The sequence below is a fragment of the Lontra canadensis genome, unplaced genomic scaffold (assembly GCF_010015895.1).
Source record: "Lontra canadensis isolate GAN:19392208 unplaced genomic scaffold, GSC_riverotter_1.0 scaffold94, whole genome shotgun sequence".
Lineage (NCBI taxonomy): Eukaryota > Metazoa > Chordata > Mammalia > Carnivora > Mustelidae > Lontra > Lontra canadensis.
In genome coordinates, this window is record NW_022631088.1 from 825,709 (window position 1) to 851,522 (window position 25,814).

At 44.9% G+C, this 25,814-nt stretch overlaps 1 protein-coding gene across 4 annotated transcripts in view; it reads right to left on the reverse strand.

Annotated features, from left to right (window-relative positions):
- NTRK3 (neurotrophic receptor tyrosine kinase 3) overlaps positions 1–25,814 on the reverse strand; it is a 367,285-nt gene that overhangs the window by 22,731 nt on the left and 318,740 nt on the right. For 2 of the 4 annotated variants that reach the window (XM_032836989.1, XM_032836988.1), the window contains 2 exons: positions 23,914–24,157; positions 4,996–5,070 (listed from right to left, as the gene is read on the reverse strand). In XM_032836989.1, the coding sequence (XP_032692880.1) occupies positions 4,996–5,070; positions 23,914–24,157 (319 nt within the window). The remainder of the gene's footprint in view (positions 1–4,995; positions 5,071–23,913; positions 24,158–25,814) is intronic. The other 2 variants (XM_032836991.1, XM_032836990.1) reach the window with 1 other exon arrangement.

Below are 25,814 nucleotides of genomic sequence, written 5' to 3' on the forward strand. Positions count from 1 at the left end.
ACTGAAAGCTTTCCTTGCATGGCAGCATCCGCCCACACACCGGCTTCTTCAGCCCAGAGCATTAGGCTGGAGGTTACATTAGACATCTACTTTCCATTAGGGCTAGCCACAAGTGCCAGGATGGGAGGAGGCCACAAAAATCAGAGGAACCAGCTAATGCTCAAGAGAGACCCAGCTGACCCAGGCAACAGAGATAGCGGAACTCATGTGATCTAATCCCCTCCAGCATCCCCACACAGGAGGTCCTGTCGCAATTCTTCCAGACAAATGGGTTTCTCATGAGTCATTTGTCCCAAAAGAATTGCAGGAGCAAACAGACTTGACCAACTTTGAAGATAAAACCCAGAGCGAGGAGTACAGAATCCCATCACAGAGATGAGAGGGACCTTCCTAATGAACCATAGGGATGGCACATCTGGAAAGATTCCCCTCCCTTCACTGTCCTCTCCCTGTGATTCCCTCAGCCCCTTCACTGGAAGACCTGGGCTCCACCCCATTCCAGGAAACTGCTGTCCTGCAGTTCTGGGAGGTTGCTCTGACAGGAGACCTCTATTTTCAGATCATCAGAGAGCAAAATGTTAAGGGAGTTATGAGTTTGAAGATTAATTACCATTTACAGGGCAGAGTTCCTAGCTCTGGATAAATCTCCTGCTGAGAACTCAAAGGACTAGCTCTGGGAACACCAGCTGATGTCCCTGAACCTATAAGGACATGAGGTACTGCATAATTAAAAGGCATCTCCCACAGGACAAGGTATTGGGTTCTCTGGCCAAGAGGCTATCATAACCATCTTGAACTTCAAGGCTCGGGAAGCAACAGAAGGTGGAAAATCACAGTCTTCACCATCAGGGCTGTGAAACTATCAAAGTCCTAGTGTGTGTTAGAACAATCGCCAGCTCACAGACACTCTGCTGCACCCTGGCCCACCCCATGCCCTCAGCGGCAGCTGAAGCACACCACCACACAGAGGGGGTGAAAACCCTCACCCAAAGTACCCATTGTATGTCCTGGGCAGGCAGAGACGTGTAAGTGTTCTCGCGTTCCTCAGCACAACTGGGCCCATTTGGGGAGAGATATACACCCCTGGGCTTCTGGTGCAAAAGGGTGTGTCCCTAGCCAGGTTTCTAAGGAGGTCTCTGGACTGGGGCATACTTGTGACTATGTGCTCTCACAGACTTCTGTCGAAGGCCTGGGCACTGTCCTTCCAGCTGTAACTACACACTTCCTAGAATTCTGACAGACCCTGGATGTGTGAGTAGTAGGGTGAGCCTTCTGGAACCAGTGAAAGGAGGGATATCCTTGTCAGCTTGAAATAGAACCAGACTTTTCCAATCCTTACCCCTGTTCCCAACTGGGACTCCACAGGGCATGGGGGTAGAATAGAGAAGCCAAATGATGCTGAGATGAGTTAACATCTTAGAAGAAAAGGTAGTTTGCTTGCCCATTTGGTTTTTTGTCAGAAAGGCAAAAGACTCAGTGGGATAAGTCAGAGGAGAGTTCCCCATGGAGGCAGATGAAGGATGCTTTGCTTCCTAGCCCTGAGTAGCAAAATGATGGAGGGAAACTAGACAACAGACCATAAGCAGTAAAGAACCAGGACTTGATGGAGTAGTCATAATCCAGTAGTTGGAAGACCACAGTGAGAGACATTCATATGCCTGGAGTATATACCTAAGTGACACTGACATTGTGATGATGAAGAAAACCCTTGGTAAATGACAGAGTAATAACTTCTCTCTACCTGTATGACACATACTGTGACACTGAAAGAGACACAGCCTTGACGTTCATTGAAATCTTTGGATAAATATGTTACAGAAGTCCAAGAAAATAAGAGCATCACAAGCGGAAATGCTCTCTCCTTTAGCATAAAAGGCAAACTGGAGAGGGTTATTGACATCTCAAAATAATTCCTCGCTTCGCTATAGCAGCTCTCTTGGGTGCATATAAATGATGGCTTGCTTGCCATATTGCTTTACCAGGAGCTTCTGCATAAAATAAGATGCTACCTAATTTTTTTTTTTCTGGGAAGTATATAAATGTTCATTACACATAAATACAAGGTTACGCAGTGAGATGGATGTTAAGTATAACCATAATAAGATATGGTCCAGAGATATGCTGCTTCTTGCTAATAGCAGTCCCAAGACTGGATGTGGTCACTGTGGATTCCATTCACAAAGGCAGGCAGGAAATTTAGGATTCTCTTCAAACTCAACTCTTGACTCAGACCCCTGTCAGAAAACCTTTATCCAGCCTCAGACCTCCACATGCATTCTCCCCACCCCTATTATCTACCCACAGACCCATGCACCGTCCCTCCTTCCAACGTGCGTGAAACCCAGAAACACTGACACACTGAAGTCCACTTCCACCTCTGCCTGGGATGGATGCCACAACAGGGAGACTTGCTCTCATGCCCCCCAAGTTTTCCATGCCTATCCCCATTCCCGATGACAATGACGCATGGACAAGCAGGAGAAGTTGCCATACATTCATGCACCATCAGCAAAGACATCAACAACCGTCCCAACAATATCTATTGCTCCTGATCCAGCCATGCAAAGAAGCCCATTCACAGGACCTTGCGGGTAACCTAGGAAGTCCTACCTCTCCTTTCTTTCTCCCATTTCCTGCTAATGGGTCTCTTTGGGGGAATGCTAAGACTAACTGCTTAAGGCAGGATTTTAGACTCAGAGCTACCTAGGCTTCAATCCTGGCTCCACGGTTTTCCAGTGTTGGGTTTAAACGTCAGTGTTCTCCTCCCTAAAATGGCTCTATGATAACTTCTTCATGGGAACAGTATGGATTAAATAAATTCACCTACTCCAAGTGTAGGTGTTCAGCAAAGTTAAGCCGCCATCCCCGACCAACCCCGAGGACGCTAGATGGAAGAAGAAAGGCCCTGAAGATGTCCTGAATGGCCAGGGCAAGTCAGAGACTGAGGGGCTTTCTATAAGATGCTCTCCCAAGTGGAGAGGCCCACAGGCTCACTCACTTTCTGAAAGTCTCCCCATCGTGTCAGTCAGAGGGGAAATCTAACTGTTGAGCAAACAAGGTATGCTTCCCACACCACGGCCACCTGATTCTCCCTTCTCGATTTCTGTCATTCTGAGATTTGTGAGTGTTCCTTGCTTTGGATTCAGAATGTCTAAATCTGACTTGTTTCAGAAAAATTTTATCCAAGTCCTGGGAGCCCTCCTTGGCTAAATTAAATCAACTAAATAAACTAAAATACATTATATTTTTTAAGCAACTCAACTGCTTTGACCTCCCTGTCTAAACTTGTGTGCATGCACACACAGACACACACTCGCACACACAGATAGACACACACATGCACGCAACCATCACTACCACCACTACTACCACCAAACACTTCTTTTTTCCTTCTGTGTTTTTTTCCTAAGGACCTACTATTCTCTTATATACTGTCTATTCTATTTTATTTTCTATTTCCCTTATTAAGGGCAGAGATTTTTGCCTATTTCAATCACACTTGTATCCCGTAGCTCACAATACATGGGTGTCCCAATTTACCAGGGAAGGTAACAGTTTATATCTGTGGTATCGATTTAATTATTAATAGTTTCCTTTTTTCAAACTCAGGGGTGTCCAAGTTTAGACAATCAAATATACAGAGTTAATTAATAATAAGTAGTTGTTAAATTTAATTAATAAATTTGACCAACTTGATACTTTAATTAAACCTGTCAACTCCTCAAACCAAGAGTTTATCCTTAGGTGAGTGAAATACATAGGATGTTTAAAAGCATGAGAAGAGATTGATTAATCTCATATAATGGTCCTGCTTTCAAAATTCTCACAAGGCTGGCAAACATGTTCATTCTGATAAACTCTAATTCTACACAGCTGTTAGTGTTGAAAAATCTTAAACTCTAATGCCATTATTAGTAACAGTGCCAAGAGGAGATACCTATAAAAACGTGATCCTGCTAGAACTTGGGAAGCTATGCCTAATTTACCTCCCTAGCCATATCACAGGAGAAATGAATGAAATTGGAAAAGTATCCCATGCACCTGCCCATAAGACTGCAGCCTCAGGATAATATCACGTATTAGAGACTGGAGGTTTTTCACTTCAAAATGAACTACATCACACCCCATCAATATTTGGAAACAACATCTGGCCTGTGGGAAAACATTTCAAGATGGACGTGTGGGCTCCTGGACTGGGTAAGATTTTTAAGGCTGGATAGGTAAATTGTGTGGTTCTGTTTTCCCCAATGGACCATTCCCCAAACAAAGGGAACAGCCCCTAGGCAAAAAGTGGAAGGAAGCCATCCAGTTCAGTCTGATGATTAAGGCAAGACAGATGGAACTTTGACTGATTCCACGTTATGTCCGTCTCCATGCCTAAAACTACCACAGAAATTAACATGAGAATGGTAAAAACTTTCCCTCTGATCCTCAGAGAGATGACTCAGTCATGGAGCTCTGTAATAACGACCCTAAACATTGAATTTCTTAGACAAGTTTCATCTAAGGTCAATAGGGAGACCTCTGGTTCGGCAGATCCTTGAGCCTATGTGGCATTCTCAGTTCCTTAAAGGGAGTGTAGGCACCCAACATGTACGCAAAACTCAAGGTCACACTTCCTGAAATGCAAGAAAGCAGCCAAACCACCGTCCATGCAGAGCCTCCAGCCTCCACCACACACGCAGGCTTGGACAGAATCCTTGGCAGCCAATTGAACTCTGGCGTTTCTCCCAGATGTGCACCTAATTTTAGCAGACTATGGCCCCTCCCACCCCCACCATGCTTCCTCCCCATGAGACATCCCAAGCACATCGATGGCTTTGGCAGGAAACTTCCATGGAAGTGAAATGATGTCCCTCTGCTGGGAGGCAGGGAAGGAGAAGAGGAAAGCAGCCCTGGCCCATGGAAGTTCCTCTCCAAAGTCTGCAAGCTGTCCGTCTGGGTGTGGACTGCCCTGCCCAGCCCCCTGGCCCCAGAAACAAAATCCAGACTCACTGTGGAAGCTGCCGGCGCTGCTAGCCTCTGGCGCTGCCATGACACGCTGATCGGGCCCTTCTGGCATGGCCCTTCCTGACAGTGAATGGAGGAGAGAGCAGGGTAGGGGAAGAGAGAAGAGAGGATGAAGGCAGAGGAAGAAAGCATGGAAGGATGAAAGAAGGGAGGAGAAGGAATGTGGGTATATCTTTAAGTGAATGGCGAGTCTCTCCTGGCCACAGCCTCCAAATGCCTCTCACACCAGTGGGGGGGAAAGGCTGACAGCATCAGCCCAACTCCACGGTCCTCACTCAGGGGTCCACCCAGAGAGGCAACCCACAGCTCAGCAGGCACACCATCACACCACTCTTAATACATGGTGCCCAGCTGTCTTACTTCTGGTTTTCTACCAAGATCCAAATGGCTTCCCACCAAGGGCTCAGTTCTACTTCCAACAAGATGAGTCTCCCAGCCAACTATCACTCTGAAAGGAAGTGGGTTTTATCCAGAATTTTCACCTCCTTAATTCCAAGACATAGCACTTCTCCAAAGTTTCTGAGGGAATATTGGTTGTTCCTATCTCCAGCAGAAAAATCACTGAATTCACCACTACTTTCAGGGCTTCCTTCCCAAATGCCCATTCCCACCTGTCTGGTTTGGAAAGGAGGTGAGCTAGTTGGATGTCATCTGGGCGGATCCTCAGCCTTCCTCCTTGCTGTCAACAGAATCAGTGTGTATGTTCTCCATTACCACTTGGGAAAAACTCATTCCCCTTGAAAGGCCTCTTGAGAAGTCAGAGAAGTGGGTACGTTAGGTGGTCTTTGAGAAGGGACATTCAGTGACTTGGCAATAGCATTTCTCAAGTGCTTCTTGTTCAAAAGACAAGAGACCTAGCCCTTGATCTCATTCAAGCCAGAGACAGAGAAACATCAGAAGGACGCAACAAAGAAGGATGTTTATGAAGCAACACATCTTGGTGCATAAACCAATAGGGTGATTCTGGGGAGACCATCCAGTAAGCAAGTGAAATGAGACCACTGGGTTTTGATGATGGTGAAGAATAGAGAGAAAGAAGAAAGAGAGAAATGAAAGAATAGGTGGTAAGTCGAGAGAAGAAGATGTTATGGGCTGAACAGTGTCCCCCCGCCCCCAGAATTCATTATGCTTAAGTCCTAGTACCTCAAAGTCAGAAATGTAATTAAGGTAAAACAAGATCATGTAGGTGGGTCCTAATCCAATGTGACAGGTGTCCTCACAAGAATGGAGAATTTGGACATAGACGTTCACAGAAGGTAAAGGATGTAAAGACACGGGGAGAAGACAGCATCTACAAGTCAAGGAGAGAAGCCTGAGAAGATACCAACCATGTGGACACTTTGGTCTCAGACCTCCAGCCTCCAGAACTGTGAGGAAATAAGTTTCTATTGTTTAAACCACCCAGTCTGTGGTATTTTATTACAGCAGCCCTAGGGAATGTATACAGAAGGTCTCAGGCAACATTGGAAATGAGTGAGCGCCACTGAGGAATGGCGGGTAGGCTGGCTGGGATGGAACGGAAGGGGTTTCTTGTGTGAGCAGTCAAGAAACAGCATGGCAGGGTGCCTGAGGGCCCTGAAGGCCAGGGTAAGAAATTTATCACTTTGGGAAATGAAGATTCACTCAAATCTCTTAAAGCAGCAGCTGGGATGATGGAAGGTTCGAGGAGTATGGGTAGGATGACTCTGAGTCTGAAGGTGCATGCATTGATCCAAGAATTGGTCTGGTCAGGGAGCACACCAGGGCAATTCCTGCCAACACACAAAGGACAGGTGACCCTGGAGTAAAGACAGAGCAGGAACAGGTAAGGAGTCAAGTACAAGTGATGAAGAGACAGATTCCAAAATGACTCAACTTTGGGAAACATCCCAAGAGGGTTTTCACTGATGCCAACGGACTCTTTGTTTGAGAAGCAGGAGGTGGCCATGGTGACTTTTACCTCCAACAAGGCAAGTTTCAATCACCAGCGAATTCTCCAGGGGAGGCTAAAAGCTTAAGCAATCAAAGAGAGAAGAGGTGGAGGCTAAAAATGTAAATCTGAGGTTTCCCAAAGTAGATGTCCAAAATAGCAGGACCAGAACACAGAAGGAGAGGAAGAAGAGAAACCAACAGATGAGGTAAAGCATGGCTGGAACGGGGAGTCCATTGTGAAGGCAGGCGTCATGAGGGCACTGAACAAGAATGCTAAGCAGCGAGGGAGCAGAGGGTGGAGGAAGAATGGGGCAGCTATTAATAATGTCATTCAACAGATAGTTCAGAAAAGGATTAGAGTTCTTAGAGGAAAGGCATTTGAATTTTGCCAAGATGAGATAATTAGTGACCCCCAAAATCTAGAGTCAATGAAGTGGTGAGATCAGAAGCCCAAAAATTAAGACAGAAGATAAAATGACCTATTTTAGTAGTTGAAGAGAGTTAGAAGGGGCAGAAAGGTCAAATGAAGATTTTTTTTCTTTAATGTAGAAGAGATGGGTTTTTAAGCAGTAAGAAGGGAGAGTAGCTTCAAGATTTCAGAGCAGGACACAGACAGAGAGAGCAGTGGGCTAGAGAGGGCAGGTGACAGATGGTGAGGCGTATGGAAAGTGAGAAAGAAAGCACACGTGTGAATTTGTAGATATGAAGGGTGAAATATTTCATAGCATCCCAGAAATATATACTTGACACAGTTTCTTGCACGTGCATAATAATGGCTCTTTAAATGACTTTCCTGCTTTGTCCTACCTAAGCACCTTCTATTACTGAGGGGACTCAAGATCTCAGAATTGGGAAAAAAGCAAAACTTTGAGGTCATCTACTGTAACCTCATGATCAACGCATGTGTCTCCATAACATCTCTCAAATGTGGTCATTGGGATCTCCTGGAAAATCCCCGAGGATGAAGAACCCACTATCTTACTGGGTGGTTTGTTGCATTTTCACATAATACAGGTAAGTGCCTGGGGCACTGAGCTTCATCATCCTAGAGTTTTCAAGCCCTGCCACATCTGTGGCTCAGGGAACACATTGCAAAGCCCATTTACCAGACCAAAATGGTGGAAGACAATTCCCCAGAGCATCTCTGAATGGGATAAAAGCTGGTTTTGTGATTTCGGATAGTCCCAAACTGCAGTGCCCTGGAGTTTCATCCCAGTTCAGTCATTCACCAAGAGGTGTACCTGCCTCCTTGTGCATTTCACTTAGCAGACATTTGCAGATAGCTCCCATATATCAGATACAGAGTTATGGGATTGGACAAATAAGGCCTGGAATCCTCCATTTCAGAAATCCCGAGCTACTATGAACAAGCAGGTGTTGATAGATGCTCTTGAGAAAACATTTTCACAATAAAAATGTAAATATATATATATATATATCACTTACTGCAACGTATTTAGAGGTATTAGGACAGCATTCAGCATCCTCATCTCTGATGACTATCTTCCCTGCTCCCAGCATCTCTTCCCTACTCTACAGTTTCACTCAATCTGTGTTATGTTTTTGGGACTACTCTTGGCCCAAATCACCTTCCTGGTGCTGGTTTTACTACCACCCTAGACACCCCCAAACTCCTTGAATTAAGTTCTCCTTGCTTTTTAAATAACCCCCAGTGTTTGCCTCCTCTTCCATAAATACCTTTGTCACAGCCCCAACTAGAAAAAAATCATGAACTAGCCTATCACAGGCTCACATTTCTAACTCTAAAGTCTACCTAACCTCATAGAGACCATACTGTACTGGTATACTATTTATAACTTCTATTCAAAAATGACCTCATGTTCCTTCAAAAATCTTATCTATGAATCAGAGCACTGAACCCAACACTGCTCTGTCCTAATTTTTTGTGTAATCTGAAGAATACTAATTAATCTCTCTGAGCCTCAGTTCACTGGCCTGTAAATAGAAATAATAATCCTGGCCCAACTGACCTCCAAGTACTTTGATGATGATCAGAGAAAAGCCTTGGATCTGAGATGGGACACCAATATTCTTGCCTCGACTCTACCACTAAACAGATGCATGAACTTGAGAGACACCTGCTCTCTCTTTCTCTGGGGTTCAATGTCCCCATCTGTTAAATAAGTGGGTTTGACAAGATGATCTCCAAGCTTATTTCTAACCAGGAATTTCACAAGTTTGCCAGCATAGATTGGTTACCCAAATTTTACCCAGGAATTTAACAAGGACTCTCACAAAATACTTATGAACAAAGAGGTCAGTGTGTGAGTCCATAGAGGGACCATATTCCAAGAATGCTGATAACTGGATCAACACTGCTTGGGAGCAAGACTCCAGCAGCAAACCCCTTGAGTTATTCAACGTTCTCCAAAATTAAAAATATGCTGAAAGTAATTGCTGGTACATTGCTAAAAGTTGCAGGTGGCACAGAACTGGGAGGAAAAACTATATCTAGGCCACAAGGAAATCTTGGCAGAGTGGAAACAGATCTACCAAGAACAGCATAAGGTCTTAAAAAACAAAAACAAAACCCACCACCACCAACAAAAACATTTAGAGGAAGAGAGAAAATGCAAGTAGAAGATAAATTGGGAAATTGGGATTCCAGTCTCATCTCTGTGAACTTGGGCATGTAAACCCAATTCAGGCCCACCTGGCAAAGTCCTCTCTCTCTACACGATCCTTCAACACAGATAGATGCATTCAATAAACTCACATCTACACCTTATTAGATCCCTCCAACTCTAAGAAGCTAAGGTTTGAGCATCACTAAAGGGTTCCAGGAGAATCTTTGAATTGAGAGCAGAGATTGGGATAGGATATGCTAGGACTGGGATAATATCACATAGGTACCACTAATTCCCTTCCCTATACCCATGGTAGACATCACCAATTAATCCCACATGCTTTTTTATTGACTCTAGATACAACCACCAACTTCTTTGCTCATTCTATGCTGAGCACACCACTATCAATCAGAATTGGTACCTGAGGTCTACTAGCCATCCCTGCAGCATATAATACTTGGTATCAAGGCAATTCGATTTGCAAGCAATAAGTCCTGCTTTAGGTATAAAGGAAATCTAGCAACATGGAAAGCGTTGGGGATTCTAACAGTAAAGGGACTCCTCTCTATTTAGAAATGAAGAATATACAATGGTCTCTTTAAGATCAGCATGAAATGGATGAAAACAAGAATATATGCCCAAGGTCATCTCAAAGAGTCAAAGAGATTGAGTGGCTTCCAAGCCATCATGACTCAAGAGTACCCTGATTGACACAAATGCAAAAAAAAAAAAAAAAAAAAAAAGTATTTGAGAAGGGGTATTGGCTGGTCATAGAGACCTGGAAAAGGAATAGACATGGAACTGGATGGTGGAAATGTTTATCCCTTTCTGGCTTTGGTCAGCGGAGTTGGGTGGATTAGGGCAGAAGACTTGCAGTATTTCTGAACCTACTAGGAAGCCAAGGAATCAGTCTTTCTTAACTGGATGCTACTGATAATTTGTCTCATCTGACTTTCTTGCTCTGACTTCTTTAAGCAACCTTCTCAGTATGATAAGACTTCCCAAACAAACTGACTTACTGGGAGTGAATGCTTTGATCATATAGCCTTTGAATAATCTGGCCCCCTGTTAATAGATTGTCCTTCAGGTGCTAACTGCAGTCTCACCAGTCTTTTAATTATGTGAGACATTCCCTCAGGCATCTTCACTGATAAGCAGATGTTTGGCCCTTTGGTGGGGAAGCAGATCCAGATCCAGACGTATCTACCCAGAGTCCCCACACAGTGATTATTGGTGTACGGCAAGGGGGGACTTACAAGCATCCACTTAAAATGGATTAAATGCTTAGGCCATTATTCCTTACCCATTATAAACATTTGACATAGAATTATATATATGTTTTTAATTAAGCACTTTTATTCAACAGCATCATAAAAACAGAGTAGGTTCCTGTGCTTTCAAGGAAATTTAGGGTGTGTAGAACTACAGGACATGCATGGACCCAAATAACTCAAGGACATGAATAAATAAGGAAATAGAAAGATCGGGAAGCTGGGGGTTGACAACCACTGGATGAGAAAATGATCAACTTCAAGAATAAACTGGACCACAAATCAAATGTCCATCCTGGCTGTAGAGGCCAAAGAACACAACTCAACGGGGGAAAAGGTAGCCAAGGTTGTCATGGTGATTGGCAGAGTGGGAGAGATGACATACTGACCACCCCTGCCAATCAAGGGTGGGGCGTTGATGAACTTGACTCATTTTTTTTTTCCAGAGTGTACATGATAATTTACTAAGCAGATTATACTGGTGGCACTGGTGGTAACAGTGGTGATGGTAGTAGTGATAAAACCAAGCCAACACTTCAACAGCTCTTGTCTATCCATGATCTCATGTTATACATAAGAGTGAGCAGTGATCATCCTGCTGCTTATGACAATTAAGAGAAGAAAGCAGGGCTAGACTTAAACCAGCCTTATGTAGATCTTTGTATATTGCCTATATATCTCTATCTAATCTCTATCCAAATCTTTTCTATATTTCTCTGTAGATAATTTTATGTATCCCCAAGGCACTAGTGCACATGGCGCACATGACCACAAAATCTTCCCTTGGGGCAACAAGGGATGGCACACACTTAGGAGACCTGGAGAATGGGCTCTAATTCTGAAGACCTTTGTCAACCATAGAATTCATGGTCTACAGTTATCAAAAGTTAGCTCCTAATTTGACCTACCAATTCTACAATGGGAAGCTCTTCTCTTGACCAAATACATGCTTCCTCTTTCCTTCTGGGCTTCTAACAGACAAACCCAAATGTCTAAGCCAGTCCCAGTGGAGTAAGTGGCTTTGTTTCTTGTTTCCTGGACTCCTCGCCAGGCTCTCCTCCCCTCCAATTTTAGTATCCAGCACCAAAGACCATCCTGGGAAATACCTTGGCTTGTAATTCAAAATTATTCAAGATTTCTTATATATAATTTCTACCTTATTCACTTACATAGAGTAATGATTACCATCTATTGAGTGCCTCATAGGAACCAGGCAATTTGCATACATAATCTTATTTAATTTGCCTAAAAGAAGAAATTGTTCTCTCTTCTTCTCTGTTTCAGATGAGGATCCAAGGCTTTGAGAATTTAAGAAAATTTCCCAAGTTCACATAGCTTCATAAGCAGAAGCTCAGGATTCAAAGGCATATCTATGTACTTGACTTGAGATTTAGCAGATGCTAAAGCCCACTTTCTCTTGGGCTCTCCCCCACCCCCACTTCAATTTTGTCCTGTGGAATGAGCTAGGTCCGAAAACAAGAACAACCACTAGTAAAGACTGTGTTTAAAATTCTAAATTTCAGACGCTATATTGATGCAGTCCTCTGCCTCTTCTTCCTCCTTTTCTTCCTCCTCTTCCTCCTCTTCCTCTTCCTCCCCCTCCTCCTCCTAAACAGATCACAAAGTCTTGGGTTTTGAGGATTAGGAGAAAAATACAATTCCCTACCAGGAGGAAGTCAAGGGAACACACTGTTCACTTTACATGCAAATATCTTAATTACAGCTGGTAAAGAAGATATTTGTATGGAAATTTATGTATCTTTATATGTTATGTATTCAGTTTGCCTCAGAAGAAAAAGGGGGGAAAAAAAAGGCCTTTTTACACTTCGGGAACCCAAAAAGGGTCTGTTAAAATACAGGCCAGGGTCAGGTGATAAAGGCGTGGCTAGCCCATCCCCCACAGAAGATGAAAGGAGCGGAAGGAAGCCACACCTTGGCTCCCCAGCCCTCCTGGCACGGCCTGGGCCTCTCCTGCCTCCAGGAAGAGCTCCAGTGTAAACAGGCCTCAAGGGCTCAGAATTTTCTGATGAGGCACCTTCCTGTGTTATGTTCCCATACCTGTCCCAGTGGAGGTTAAGCCCTACTCTGACAGCACCCGTCCCACACCTCGCACCAGATTTCAGAATTACAAGGAGATGAAACCAAGTTTAGGAGAGAACACTTGGAACTGTGCTCAGGGAAAGGATGTTATTTTTTGGCAGGGTACATTCTACAGATCCCTCGCCAATCAAGACACACCTAATGAATAAAACACACCCAGCGATCGATGAAAAGGCCATAGTGGTTTCAGGGAGCTGCTCAGCATTTTCTGGGGATTATAATGTCTGTTCTGTAGTATAAACCGTGTTTCTCTCCACTAAGCATAGAGGATGAGAGACTTACCTTGCAGCAGGTAGAATTCTGGCTAGACATAAATGAGAACGTCCCACTTCTAAAGGGTATTACACATTAGAAAGAAAAAAGATGACTCTCTCACTGAGGATGACTCCCCTTCACCACATCTGGAAGAGTAAGGGGGGACCCGTGGAACCCAGGAGAGGTACCAGAACAGAGTCAGCGAACCAGCTGCCTGGGGTGGTTTTGATGTTGTTCTGCCTGGGACCAGAGGGGTGAAACATGACATTTAAGGCTCCTTCTGAGCTTGGCGTTTCCTTAAAATAGAGTGATTTAGCATTTGTTCATCTGTTGCTAACAACATCCGAGGGATGCACGCTGGGCTAGGTGGCCTAAAAGATACATCTGTAAAAAATCCATCCTGACCCACGATATTACTGTTAACTCTTTTTTGAGGTTGTGATTGCAAACGGCAAGAACCTTTGAGCGCCCCAGGTCCGGCCTTCAGTTGACCTTCCCAGGCCCCCCTGAGGACATACTTGGCTGCTACCTCAGGACATAAGGCCTCGCCACCTCATGCCTTAGGGCTCCTGGTTTCCTGCAGTCTACGTACGTTATCTGCCACTGCCTGATCACTCGTCCTCACACCCAGCCTCACTTACACTCAAACAGATGATGCATGTTCCATGACTGCCCGTCGGCCTCTCTAGACCAGCCACGGTGGCCCCATCCTCCCTTTGCAGACATTTCCTCTGTGAACCTTTCATGCACCTGCAGTGTTGGCCTGTTGAATGACACGCTGTTCCAGAGCACCCTGCTGGTTTGCCTGTCTCCAAGCCACCTCCCCGCCTTGGCTCATGCTCACCCCTCAGACAGGAACGCCTTCTTCAAATTCAGCCCACTGACTACCCACCCACCCCGTAAAATCCAAGTCATCCCTCTGATTAAATGGTCTTTTGAAATTGGTAACCCTTCTGTACTATTTTCTTCCCTCTAGCCTGTGGGGGAGTTGCACGTTTTCATCCTGCTTTATATTCCCTATGAAATTTTAATTTCCTTGGAAACGCAGATTGCCTTCTCTTCACCCTCGCGCACAGTTGGGGAATTGAATTGAATTCTGTCCCCCACACAGACCTTCTCAATGGCGAGGGGACGTGGCACAAGGGGAGATAAACAGCATGGACAAAGTCCAGCAGATGTTCAAAGTGGATTCCTCATCCTCAGGCGTGAGGCTCTAACACTGACTTTGCTGTGGAGAAGTCTTAGGGTCTTCAACCTGTCTCCAAGCCTTTCTGAGGCTCATCCATAAAATGGAGGCTAACAGCTTACTCTGCTGCAAGGTCTCAGAAGACCTTCTTCTTTCCAGGCAGAACATTAAGAGGCTGGTGTGCAAATGCAGAGTCCCACAATCAGCATGTACAAAACGAGCATTCCTCCTTCATTCGGTTTGCGTGTAAGGACTTATGTGGTCAACTGATGAGCCACAGAGAAGAAGTTATTCATTCAAGTACAGCCATTCATTCATTAATCCCCTCCTGCTACCATTCTTGTTCTTCACGCCACTATTACGTGTGGCTGGAACCCGTAAGATCTATCCTAAATCTTGACAGGGGAGCCTACTGAAGGGGTCCCAGTGTTCAGTCCTATGGGGCATGGAAGCCCCTCTACAAAGGGCTGCAAAAGCCCCACGACTGGATGCAGGCCAGAGGGAGCAGAAGGCCATGGACCCATTGTTCTTTCACTTCAACTGAGGCCATGTGTGTTTATCTATCTATCTATCTATCTATTTATCTATCATCCATCTACCTATCATCTATCTATCTTCTAAGGGCCATCTGCAGAAAAGGTTTTACTGCTATTAAAAAAAAAAATGTGTTGGAAAACTATGCATCCAATCCGATCTTCTACGTTGAGAGTCAAGAATACTGATCTAGGGGTGCCTGGGTGGCTCAGTGGGTTAAAGCCTGTGCCTTCAGCTCAGGTCATGATCTCAGGGTCCTGGGATCGAGCCCCACATCAGGCTCTCTGCTCAGCAGGGATCCTGCTTCCTCCTCTCTCTCTGCTTGCCTCTCTGCCTACTTGTGATCTCTGTCAAATAAATAAAAATCTTTAAAAAATAAAAAAAGAATACTGATCTAAAGTCAATAAAGTCAATATCACCAAAGTAAGTGAATGGCTGAACCAGAATCCAGCCCTGCAAGCCCCATCCAGTAAAAGGATCTGTGAAACAATCAATGGTTCTGAAGACGAAACTGCAGAATATCCATCAAACTCCCCAACAAGTTTCCATGAAGTGAGAGAAAACAATGCTATAGGTGTGGCTAGTACCTATGAAGAGATGAGAAGCCTCAAGATAATGACAAAGAAAGACAGGAAGTGCCTACATTACACAAGGTAAACTCAGGTCCATTTATTTCCCATCAGTGGTCATGGCAGGGACTAAACATAGACTTCCTGCCTCTGGTCCTGCATTCTAGCCACCATGTGAGTCACAGGTTGCCAAGACCCCATGAACAAAGATGGGACAGTGTCCCCTAACACTAGCATTCCTAAGCCCGTATGCAGAGATGCCCAAAATAAGTTTTCTACCTCATTGTTTACACCTCAACTTCCTGATCATCGTGTCCTTTCCAAGTCATCTGTACACCAGATTACTGGAGTGTTCCACGGCTCTGAACACCAGACCCCACTCTATGTTAACGTCTGAACTTTGCAATTTTCTATAGTTGCAGGAAGATAGCCACAGCACCACCGGAATGTCAGGATAAAGTATAATACAGTCGAGGAAGTTTAGAGGTCTGGAAGTACTGAGATGGACAGAAGAACCCAGGTAATTCCCATACTGAGAAAACATCAAGAAAGTCTGTCCAGCAATTCTTATGCCCACAAGGCTGAGTTTTGCCCAGTTGACCTAAGTATCCCAGAGAAGAAGAAGAGGGAAGAGGAGAAAGCAAATTTTATCACTAAAGTAGATCCAGATATTGTGGGGAGAGACTATTTCAAAACTGGAGGTTGTTTTCTTGTTTCATCAGGAGGGGCAAAAGGGCCTGGGATATTAAACAACGCTGGGCCGGGGCAAAGCAATAATAGAGATTGCTTGAGAGGACATTGGCTTTATTCCTGTACCTCCAGCCCTGTCTCCCTTCTATTCTAAAGAAACCAAGCCTCTGGTTCAGTTCTCATTACCCCCAGAACTTAGTCCCATAGAAGGTAGAATCTAAGAGAGACCATAAAACCAGGATCCAAACCTCAGATTTTACAGGTGGAAGTGGAGCCTTTAACTGGGCACAGAGTTGGCCTGGAGACCAAGATATCCTACACAGCGCTCCTGTCCCTCAACATACTTGGGATTCCAAAATGTCTGATATTATTTGGATGATTTATGTGCAAATCCATTGGCTTTAATCAAGGAAACAAGGTTGTAATACCTATAATTAGCATAAATCTATCCTCCACACCTTCCTCCATGTTCATTCCCTCTGCAACTTTGTGCAGCTTAATGGGTCTTAACATTTAAATTATTTTTCAGAATTCACTCCGGATGTGTGTGCTGTGGCACTAAGTCCTAGAGTAGCCATTCTGGCAACTAAAGCTCTGAGCATGCCCAGATGTCTACCTGTGGCCATGTCTCTCCGCCAGCACGGGGCACCCTCTCCCAAGGCATAAGGAAAGAACACACACACAGTTTAGGGACTGGAAACCTGAGGAATCCCAAGCCTTCCCTTAGCCTCCTAAGCTAAGCTCTAGCCCTGTCTGCTTACTCTCTAAAGACAGTGCCCAATGACCGCACAGCTTCAAAGGATTCCTTTAAGACTCTGGAATTACAAGTGCTCACCAAATAGGGTTCCTTATAACCCACCTACCCCTCTTCCAGAACACAGGGAAGTCTGGAGCTCTGGGGCCTCTGAAAGGTGAATGAAGGGTAGCCCTGGGGCAAAGGGGAGGAAAGGAGAGACTATAATAAAGCAGTGGATCTCCTACCCTTTCCCCCCACCCCAACACTGCTTCAACCATAAAAGTCCTATTATCTTTAATAGGACTTAGCCACAATGTGGCTAAGGGCAGTGTGGTTTTCTGGAATGGGTTCTGGGGCATTAAAAAGAGTATTGGGGGAAAATTGATAAAATCCAAAGTCTGGTTTAGTTAATAATTTGTACTGATGTAATTTTTTTTTTTTTTTTAGCTTTGACAAAGGAACCATGGCCAACAGTAGGAGGAGGTGCATGTGGGAACTCTCTTTACCATCTCTGCAACTTTTCTGGAAATCTAAAATTACTCTAAATGAAATCACATTTATATAAAATAAGAGATGGGACCATCCCATTCTTTAGGAATGGAATATAAACCTCCCCCCATTGTTCTCCTCCAGATAAAGAGCAATACGGGTAACAAATTATTAGGATATCCAACAAACAGCAAGGGACCAGTCAGGCCCAGTAACTGGGCTCTGGCCAGTGGACAGCCTGATGGAGACCCTCATCTTCTGATAGTGAGAATCACTTTTCCTGCCATGGTGCCTGGGTCTACTAAGGAAAACCTAATGGCTGAAACCTGAGAGACAAGTCTGGCTAAGCCCTCTCCAAACTGGGTCAGCATCCCTCAAGGACCAGTAGGCCCAGCTACCAATCCTCTCCCAGGCAGTTAAGCAGGGGGTCAGGTCTCCCTACTCTTAGCATTGGAGGAAGGAATTTAAGACTGACAGCTGCTTGCCCAGATGGGGGATGAACAGAGTTGTGAGAGACCCATCCTTTTAACGCTGCTTCAGATTTCCAGCTGGAGGAACACCTACTCTAGTAACAATCTAATAGCTCTCCAGCCTGAATCCCACCCCTTGGGAAGGACAACTTTTCTGATTGGTGTGGGCCAGCATGCAGGCCACACCCTTTCCCCTTCTGATGGGCATCTGCCTATCTACAGAGAACAGAAAGGAGCCGAAAGAGTTCTGCCCCGAAAGAGGGCAAAGTGTGCAATATTCCCAGGCTGCCATGACTGGGCAGAAAGCCTAGTCTGGGAATTCAGTATGAGGGAGCTCATTGTTGTTGCCCAGCAAGGCCACCAACAGCAACTGTTCTAGCACTATACAAGTACACATTATAATCTCCAACTGTCTGGGTTCTCTGTCTCCAAGGGCATAGGACTCAGAATCTGAGCAGGGAAGAAGGGAGCTGGTTACTGCTAGAGCCTCCCAAAACCCCAACAAAGAGTGAGGGGTATTGGTGGCTTCATGTAATCCTGAAAATCAGTTAACTTAAATCACCATCACTAGCTTTTTAAGGTAAAAGTAAGTTATGAGTTATTTTATAGCTCTGGTTCTCCTCAACACACTGCCAGCTACTTGGTTTCCATCTAAGGGCCTCTCCACTTGAGACCAAAAACTAATTAATTATTCAACAAAACTTTGAGAATGTATTTTCTTTTCTATTAACTTGGACACCCTTTGATTTTAGAACATTCCCTCTTTCCCCACCCAATCAATTGAATTTGTTTTCTTGTTGTTATGCTTTTTTTTTTTTTTTTTTTGCTTTCCAGGGAGATGTACAAAGGCACCAAGATGGCAGGCAGGGCCAAGCTCCCCCATTGCTTACACATGTCATGGGACACCTGGACTTTGCAAGCAGAGGATAAAAGGGACATCTCAGGATTATCATCTCCATCTTCAGGATGGAAATAACAGTAGAAAGTAAGGATATCTTGTCCTGACTTTCCTGATAAATCATCAGACATGGGATGCTATGCCATGAAATGTTGGAAGACAAAGGAGTTTTCCCTCACCCATAATGGGACAGAGGTTACCCGCTGCTCACTACAACCCCTGTTCTTCTCTTCTACCTGAGGCCACAGCTACACTCCACTTCTCAGGCTCCTTTACAAATGCTGAGACCATGCACGTGTTAGGGTTCTTGCCATGAGAAGTGACAGGACCCATTTTCAGGTCGGGCCCATTAACCACATGCATTCCTTCATGCCCATTTCCTCTCCCAGTGGTGGAATGGGGACAGAGGCCTAGGTTGACCAAGGACATCACACAAAGAAGAGGGTAGAGCTACATCAGCCAGAATGACTACATGGAGGAGGGGTTATTTCTCTAACAAGTTCACCTGCTCATACTGTTCTATGACCTAGAAATAGACTTCTATTTGTGTTGGAACCATTATATATATTTTTGCATCTACTTGTTATAGCAGTTGGCCTGCCTTACCTAATGCACTTAGGTAAACCTTATTCAAATGCCCATTTTGGAATTGGGAAGACATTTGTATTTTAGCTCCAATTACAGTTCAGAGTAATTAATATTTATTTAACATTAATCATCTTAAGGGGTTGATTATTTATGAACTCTTAATCCTAATGGTAAAGACATATGATAGTGACTAGTAGTCCCATTTTACAGTTGGGGGCACTGAAAGGATAAATAACTTGCCCAAGATCACATAGCCAGGGATGATAGAAGCTGAGAAGCAAATCCAGATAGCACGGGTCAAAGAGATGACAATTGTCATCACTGTCATGGAGTCACCATGACATCCATAAAATCAAATATTCTACCAGTCAAATCAGTTTATTGTAAATCATTCCCACATCCTAAGGGGTAACTGTTGTCATCCTCCCCAGGGGTTTCTAGATACCCTGATCTGGCATCTCCAGCTTAGAACTCAGAACTTATAATCAGCTGCCTGACCTGCCTATGTCCCCCAGACGTGTCTGCCTGGATTTCAGCATACCGAAATGGTATGGTATGGCTCCTCTTGGTCTGGCCTAATCTATGTCTTGCCTAAATCTGAACTCCCATTCTGACTTTGCCCATTCATTCATATTTTTATCAGGCATCTACAGTGCTAGGCACTGTGCTAGGCACAGAGCATACAGGATAAGCAGGAAGGCATGCTCCTGGTCCTCTGGGTGAGAAGGATCAGAGCACTGGGCCCTCCGATTCTGTTCTTCCCACAGCTCGGCATACGGCCTTCCCGCCCAATAAACCCTAACCTCCCACTCTTCAGAACATTCAGAACTTTCTTTGATTCCAGATTTGACCTCTACTTTCTTAGTGTTGTGCGATGGTCTCAGAAAGATATGATGGTACCAAAAATCCACAATTGTCCCTGCCAGTTTAAAAGCAATCTCAGAAGTGTTGAGGGGGTAACCCATGGGAAGAAAAGGTATTGGCCACTGGGCATAGTTTTTTGTGTTTGTTTTTTGTTTTTGTTTTTTAAGATTTAATTTATTTATTTGACAGAGAGACAGTGAGAGAGGGAACACAAGCAGGGGGAGTTGGAGTGGGAGAGGGAAAAGTAAGCTTCCTGCCCTTCAGGGATCCTGATTCAGGGCTTGATCCCAGGACCCTGAGATCATGACCTGAGCCGAAGGCAGTTGCTTACAACTGAACCACCCAGGTACCCCTGGGCATAGTCTTAAGAAGAGAGGACAAAGGACTTGGCACTCTAGTGCAGAAATGTTTGTTTTCGCTTTCTACATATGTCACAGGAAATTAGACAGTTCACCTTTGTAAATCGTTTGCATATCACTCATACATGAGCCAGATGGCACCTCTTTAAGAAATTAAAAATAAAAAAGAAAGCATATGAGGAGGAACTTAGCTCCTTCTCTCTTCCTGCTTTTGTATACACACCTTGGATTCTGCACTGGGCAGATGAACACTCATGAGTGCATGTGTACACACACATACACACACACACACACACACACAGGGCCCTGGATTATCTGCATTTAACTGAATCAGGCACCAGGAACTCCCCACAAACTCCTAGGCTCAATGGATTTCAGTAACCTACAGTAGCAAATCTGTCCCAGATGTCAGCTTGCCGAGAGAATCCTTCAGTGCTCCTGTTAGACGATAAATCACTGCATTCCCCCAGAGCCTCAGCTGGTGTACCAAACAAAAAAATGTTTCATAAATCATCCGAACATGAACGTCGCTGTAAGATCATGAGGACCATATAAACACCGACCAGAAGCACAAGCAAGTGCTGACGATCCAGTCTCTCTATTTAAGTTCAAACTTAAATGGGAGGGAAAATCTCAGGAGGTGGTCAACTTAAAGACCCCATTCCTTGGGGGGTAGCCGCATGATCCCAGTTTATCTTCCAGTGATCAGGAGGTCCTTCTCCCTGACCCAAGAATGACATCTGGAAATCTTATTATCCCTGTGGTTCTCCTACCTTGGGTATGAAGGAAACCACAGTCTACTGAGCAAAGCAACATATTCCAGGCTCTTTACACAAAGTAACTTGTTTAACATCAAGATAACTCTGCCAAGAGACTGTGTTTGTCCTCATTTTTTAAATGGGAAAACTAAAGAGAGGTTAGGGGAAGTGCTTTGGGGGTCCCCAGGCCGCTAATGGTGGTGTGAGGTAAGATTAGGTCCTGATGCAGAATGGCTTTGTCACTCTGATGTCTTCCAATGTGGATAACAAGACTTTGGAGTTCATTACTGATGTGACCTCTGGCAAACCTCCTTCTGCCCTTTGTTTTGCAGAGAGGGAGGGAGGGGGAGCTGTGCATACATTAGGATATCATGAGCAACTGAACATGAGGATATGACACACGCTACCCTTGGAACATGGAAAGTACAATATCTACCCACCATCAGTGGGATAGGCAGTTTTCCACTGTTTTTACTACAATAGCTCTTTTTTATTTCATATTCCTTGGGACCAAAGACACACATTTTCAAGCCAGTTGGCCTCCTCTTACACCCAGCATAGAACTCATGAAAAAGGAATTGCAGATGCCTGAACAGTGGACAATTTCCACATTGCCCTCCCTTCCTCGAGTTCCAATCAGCCCTCTTGCCCACAGAAACAAGATGGATTCACCCCCTTGTTGCTGTCCCGGGAGTAAAGGGCATCTGTTCCCAGCTGTTAAAGCCAGGGCAAAGCAGTATCACTGGATAACTGGTAGATGTGATTTTTTGACTCTTTTGAGTCAGAATCAAGAAACATGAAGGACACTCCTTGAAGTAAGTTTGAGAGCTGAGTGTGCACACATTGTGGCCAGACACTGCTTCCCAAGACCGTGGTAAAGCCAGTGGAGAACAGATTGGCATAATCACATATCTGCCACACACAGAAAAATGATAATCCCTTCCTTGTTTTTATTAACACCAACATAAATCTGAGCTCAGTGGGAAAGGCCAGCAAACCCCATTATGGAGGGCACAAAGGCAATTAAAGGGTGCCAACTCCAGCTAGACTTAAAAAATCTACAGCCTGCGGGCCCCTAGTAACCACACCAATGCCTCTCTTGGAAATGAGTGACAAAATTAGTCTAGATGCTACAGAAAGACTCTGCATTGATGTTTCCTGGCAGGTCTGCCCTGGCCATCCATCTGTGGTGACTGCTGCATTGTGCTGTCTTTTCCGTATCTGGGATGTTGGACAGGGTGGGTGGCTTGAACAACTGCCTAGCTTGCTCGGACATACTACCTTCCCTGCTGTTCAGTCTACTTGGTGTCATATTCCCTCATGATAGTGTATCATCTGCCATCCTTTGGTTGTACCATGCACAAATAATTTTCTAGCCACAAACGGGCATTTCTCAAATATTTCATTTTTCTTCAGGCTATGGCTAAAATGAACTGTCTTGAGTGACCAGTTCTAATGTCTGGGCAACGTTGTTTAGGCAATGCTATCAGGAGCATCCAGACAGAAGAGATCTGCACATGCTAACCCCAAACTCCCAGCCTCTTAGTCCACCGTGCTTAAGCCAACAGGATGATGGTATCTGGGCTCTTTGACTCACAATATGATCATTCATTCCCTATGAAGAAGACAAAACCAATGACTTCCATGCTTCTTGACCTCCAGAACTCTGCTCCACCCTCTTCTTATACCACCTACCCAAACTCCTCACCCATTCAATGTCCCCGAGGTAAATATTACATATTTCTTGAGGCATGTGCCTTCCAATCAGTTTGCAAAGGTAATGCCATCTCTGTATTTTTAGCTGCTCCCATATTTTCCTCTTTTGCAGCAAACAACACTCATGCCCACTTGTCTTTTCCCTGGCAATAATAACACTGTCAAAATCACTCAATAATCCACTGGAACGGGTCTGCCAAAGACTAAGGGAACAAATAATCCTGGGAGCAAAGTAAAACACTTCTTAATGTAAAGTGGGCCACTGTATAGAAGTAAAATTGAATGTGATACCTCCTATCAATCAGAAAGCTTTTTCTAAGGCCAACCTCCAACTCTCTCCAAAGTTGGCAACAATAACATGCTTTCTTGTTTCACCTTTCCTAAATCATTCAGGTGATTCTGCTCAGCGGGACATTAATGATTTTTGTTACTTTACTGTGAGTTCTGGCTTCTCATCAAGCTCTACCTTTGAAGACAAGATAAGCCTACACGGTCACCAGATGATTTGAGAGAACAAAATGTGTTGTGGGCAGGGCTGGATCAGGGACTGAGTTGGAAGGTGTTAAAACATAGCACCAAGTTGAGCTTGACTATTTGTGCATTTGGGCATACGCATGTATGTATGAGTTTGTTTGCAGGAAGAATGAGTATTGATGTAAGAACAAAATGCATATGCCCTTGCAATGTAAGAATACTGGCAAGCTGAAAGTCCAAGAGGAAAGGAGGCATGAGCTATTGAGAGAATAATAAACAGGTATGTCAAGATGTAGGAGTGGCCAAAGGATAACCATCACGTGTATGTCTGGGCATGGGTGCATATGTGTGTTCTCTGGAGTGACAGGGTTAATGGACAATGACAAAGACATGTGAGCAAGGTGTTAGCTCTGCTGCTGAGTCCTGCAGCTGGAAAAGCCACCTTACCCTGTAGTAATCAGTGCTGTAGACATCTCTGGACATGCCGAAGTCCCCGATCTTCACCAGCAGATTGGCTCCAACCAGGCAGTTCCTGGTGGCCAGGTCCCGGTGTACGAAGTGCTGGGAGGCCAGGTACACCATGCCTGAGGCGATCTGACTGGCGATGTGGAGCATTTGGGAGAGCCCCAGCTCACCTTTCGCCTGGCGTGGCTGCCCATCCACAAGGATCATAGCATCTGGCCCATGGGCCCTGTGAAGGGTGGGAGAGAAGACAAGGGACAGGGGGAATTCAGGAGATCAAGGGGAACAGCATTCTTGATTCCCTGCTCCCTGGAATACATCACAGAAATGCATAAAATCTCTCTTAGCCAACTTATTGCCGATTTCTATCTATCCAACATTACATTATGTGAGGGTGCCTATGGGCACAACACCACAACCAGATTCCCAACTAAAATGATGCAGATATAGTCTAATGCAGCAGGAAACAAACCCACTCTTTTAAATATCTTAAGGCTCTGAAGCAGTTTCCCCAGCTCTAGATATCCACTATAGAATCGTTAATAAAACAATTAACTCTTCCGGAGTCCCTACTGTTCCAAGCCCTGCTCTAAAGATCTCCAATCTATTTTTTTTAAGATTTTATTTATTTATTTGACAGACAGAGATCACAAGTAGGTAGAGAGGCAGGCAGAGAGAGAGGAAGAGAAGCAGGCTCCCCGCTGAGCAGAGAGCCCCATGTAGGGCTCAAACCCAGGACCCTGGGATCATGACCTGAGTCCAAGGCAGAGGCTTTAACCCACTGAGCCACCCAAGTGCCCCCAAGATCTCCAATCTATTAATTCACTTAATTCTCCCACTCCAATTTTGAGTTAAAGAAACAGAGGCATAAAATGATCAGATCACCTGGCCAAAGTCACAGGAGTGCTGCAATGGCCCAATGGGTAATCCGGAGGCCAATTGAAACCAGGCCTGTGGCTCTAGAAAGCATTAAAAATCTAAGGAGCATCAGCAACTGGGCTGAACAGATTCCTTGGCCCCGCCCCCTGATTCTGATTGGCTGCGTGAGCTCGATCATTTGCATTTCTGACAAACTCCCGGTGCTGATGCTGGCACCGGTGGGGGCGCGGGGTTGGGGGCAGTCCGCACTGTAGGTAGCAGGAGCCTTGAGTTCACATTCCTACCCTGCCCACCACACTGCTTAGTACTGGATAACTTGTTAGTAGCAGGGCCCGATGGAGAGACCCTTCGGATCTGGGAAGCCAAGGCCTTGCGAAGCCCCAGTTTCACCTCCATCCCAAATCAAGGCCCCGGATTTGTTATCCTAACACTTTGCCTTGTCATATCGGTCACTTTTAGTATTCACTCTTTTCTCCAGAAAGCCCAATGAGCCGTAACCGCACCCAGAGCCCTTATTTATGAAGTCGTGGACCAAGGAGCCCTGGTGTACAGCGAGGCCTCGGCCTGTTTTACTGCTTCTCCAATTTCCACTGAAAGGAGTTGTTAAATATGAACACATTCATTTTATTGTCTCCTCTGGGTTCTGCCTACTTCATCCTCCAAAGGAGAACTACCGCGTCCGCCCGCAAGGAAGGAGCATCAGCAGGAAAGCCCCGGCTCGGGTCGACCAGGAGAGGACGCTACCACCTGCCCCTAAAAGCCACCAACGAGCTTCTCTACTCTCCTCCTCCATCTTCCCTTATATTGAGCATGACAGTGGCACCCAGAGCTCTCTGCAGGCCTGTCTGTGGCACTTGGGGCTAAAGGCATTGCTGATCTATGGTGTGGGGTTCCTGGGAAATGGAGCACATCCCTCGGACCGTCCCAGGGGGAAGCAAACACAGCACAAGGATCTTGAATACTGAGAAAGGGCATTGCCGGTATTAGTAACTGTCCTGGTTCACAGT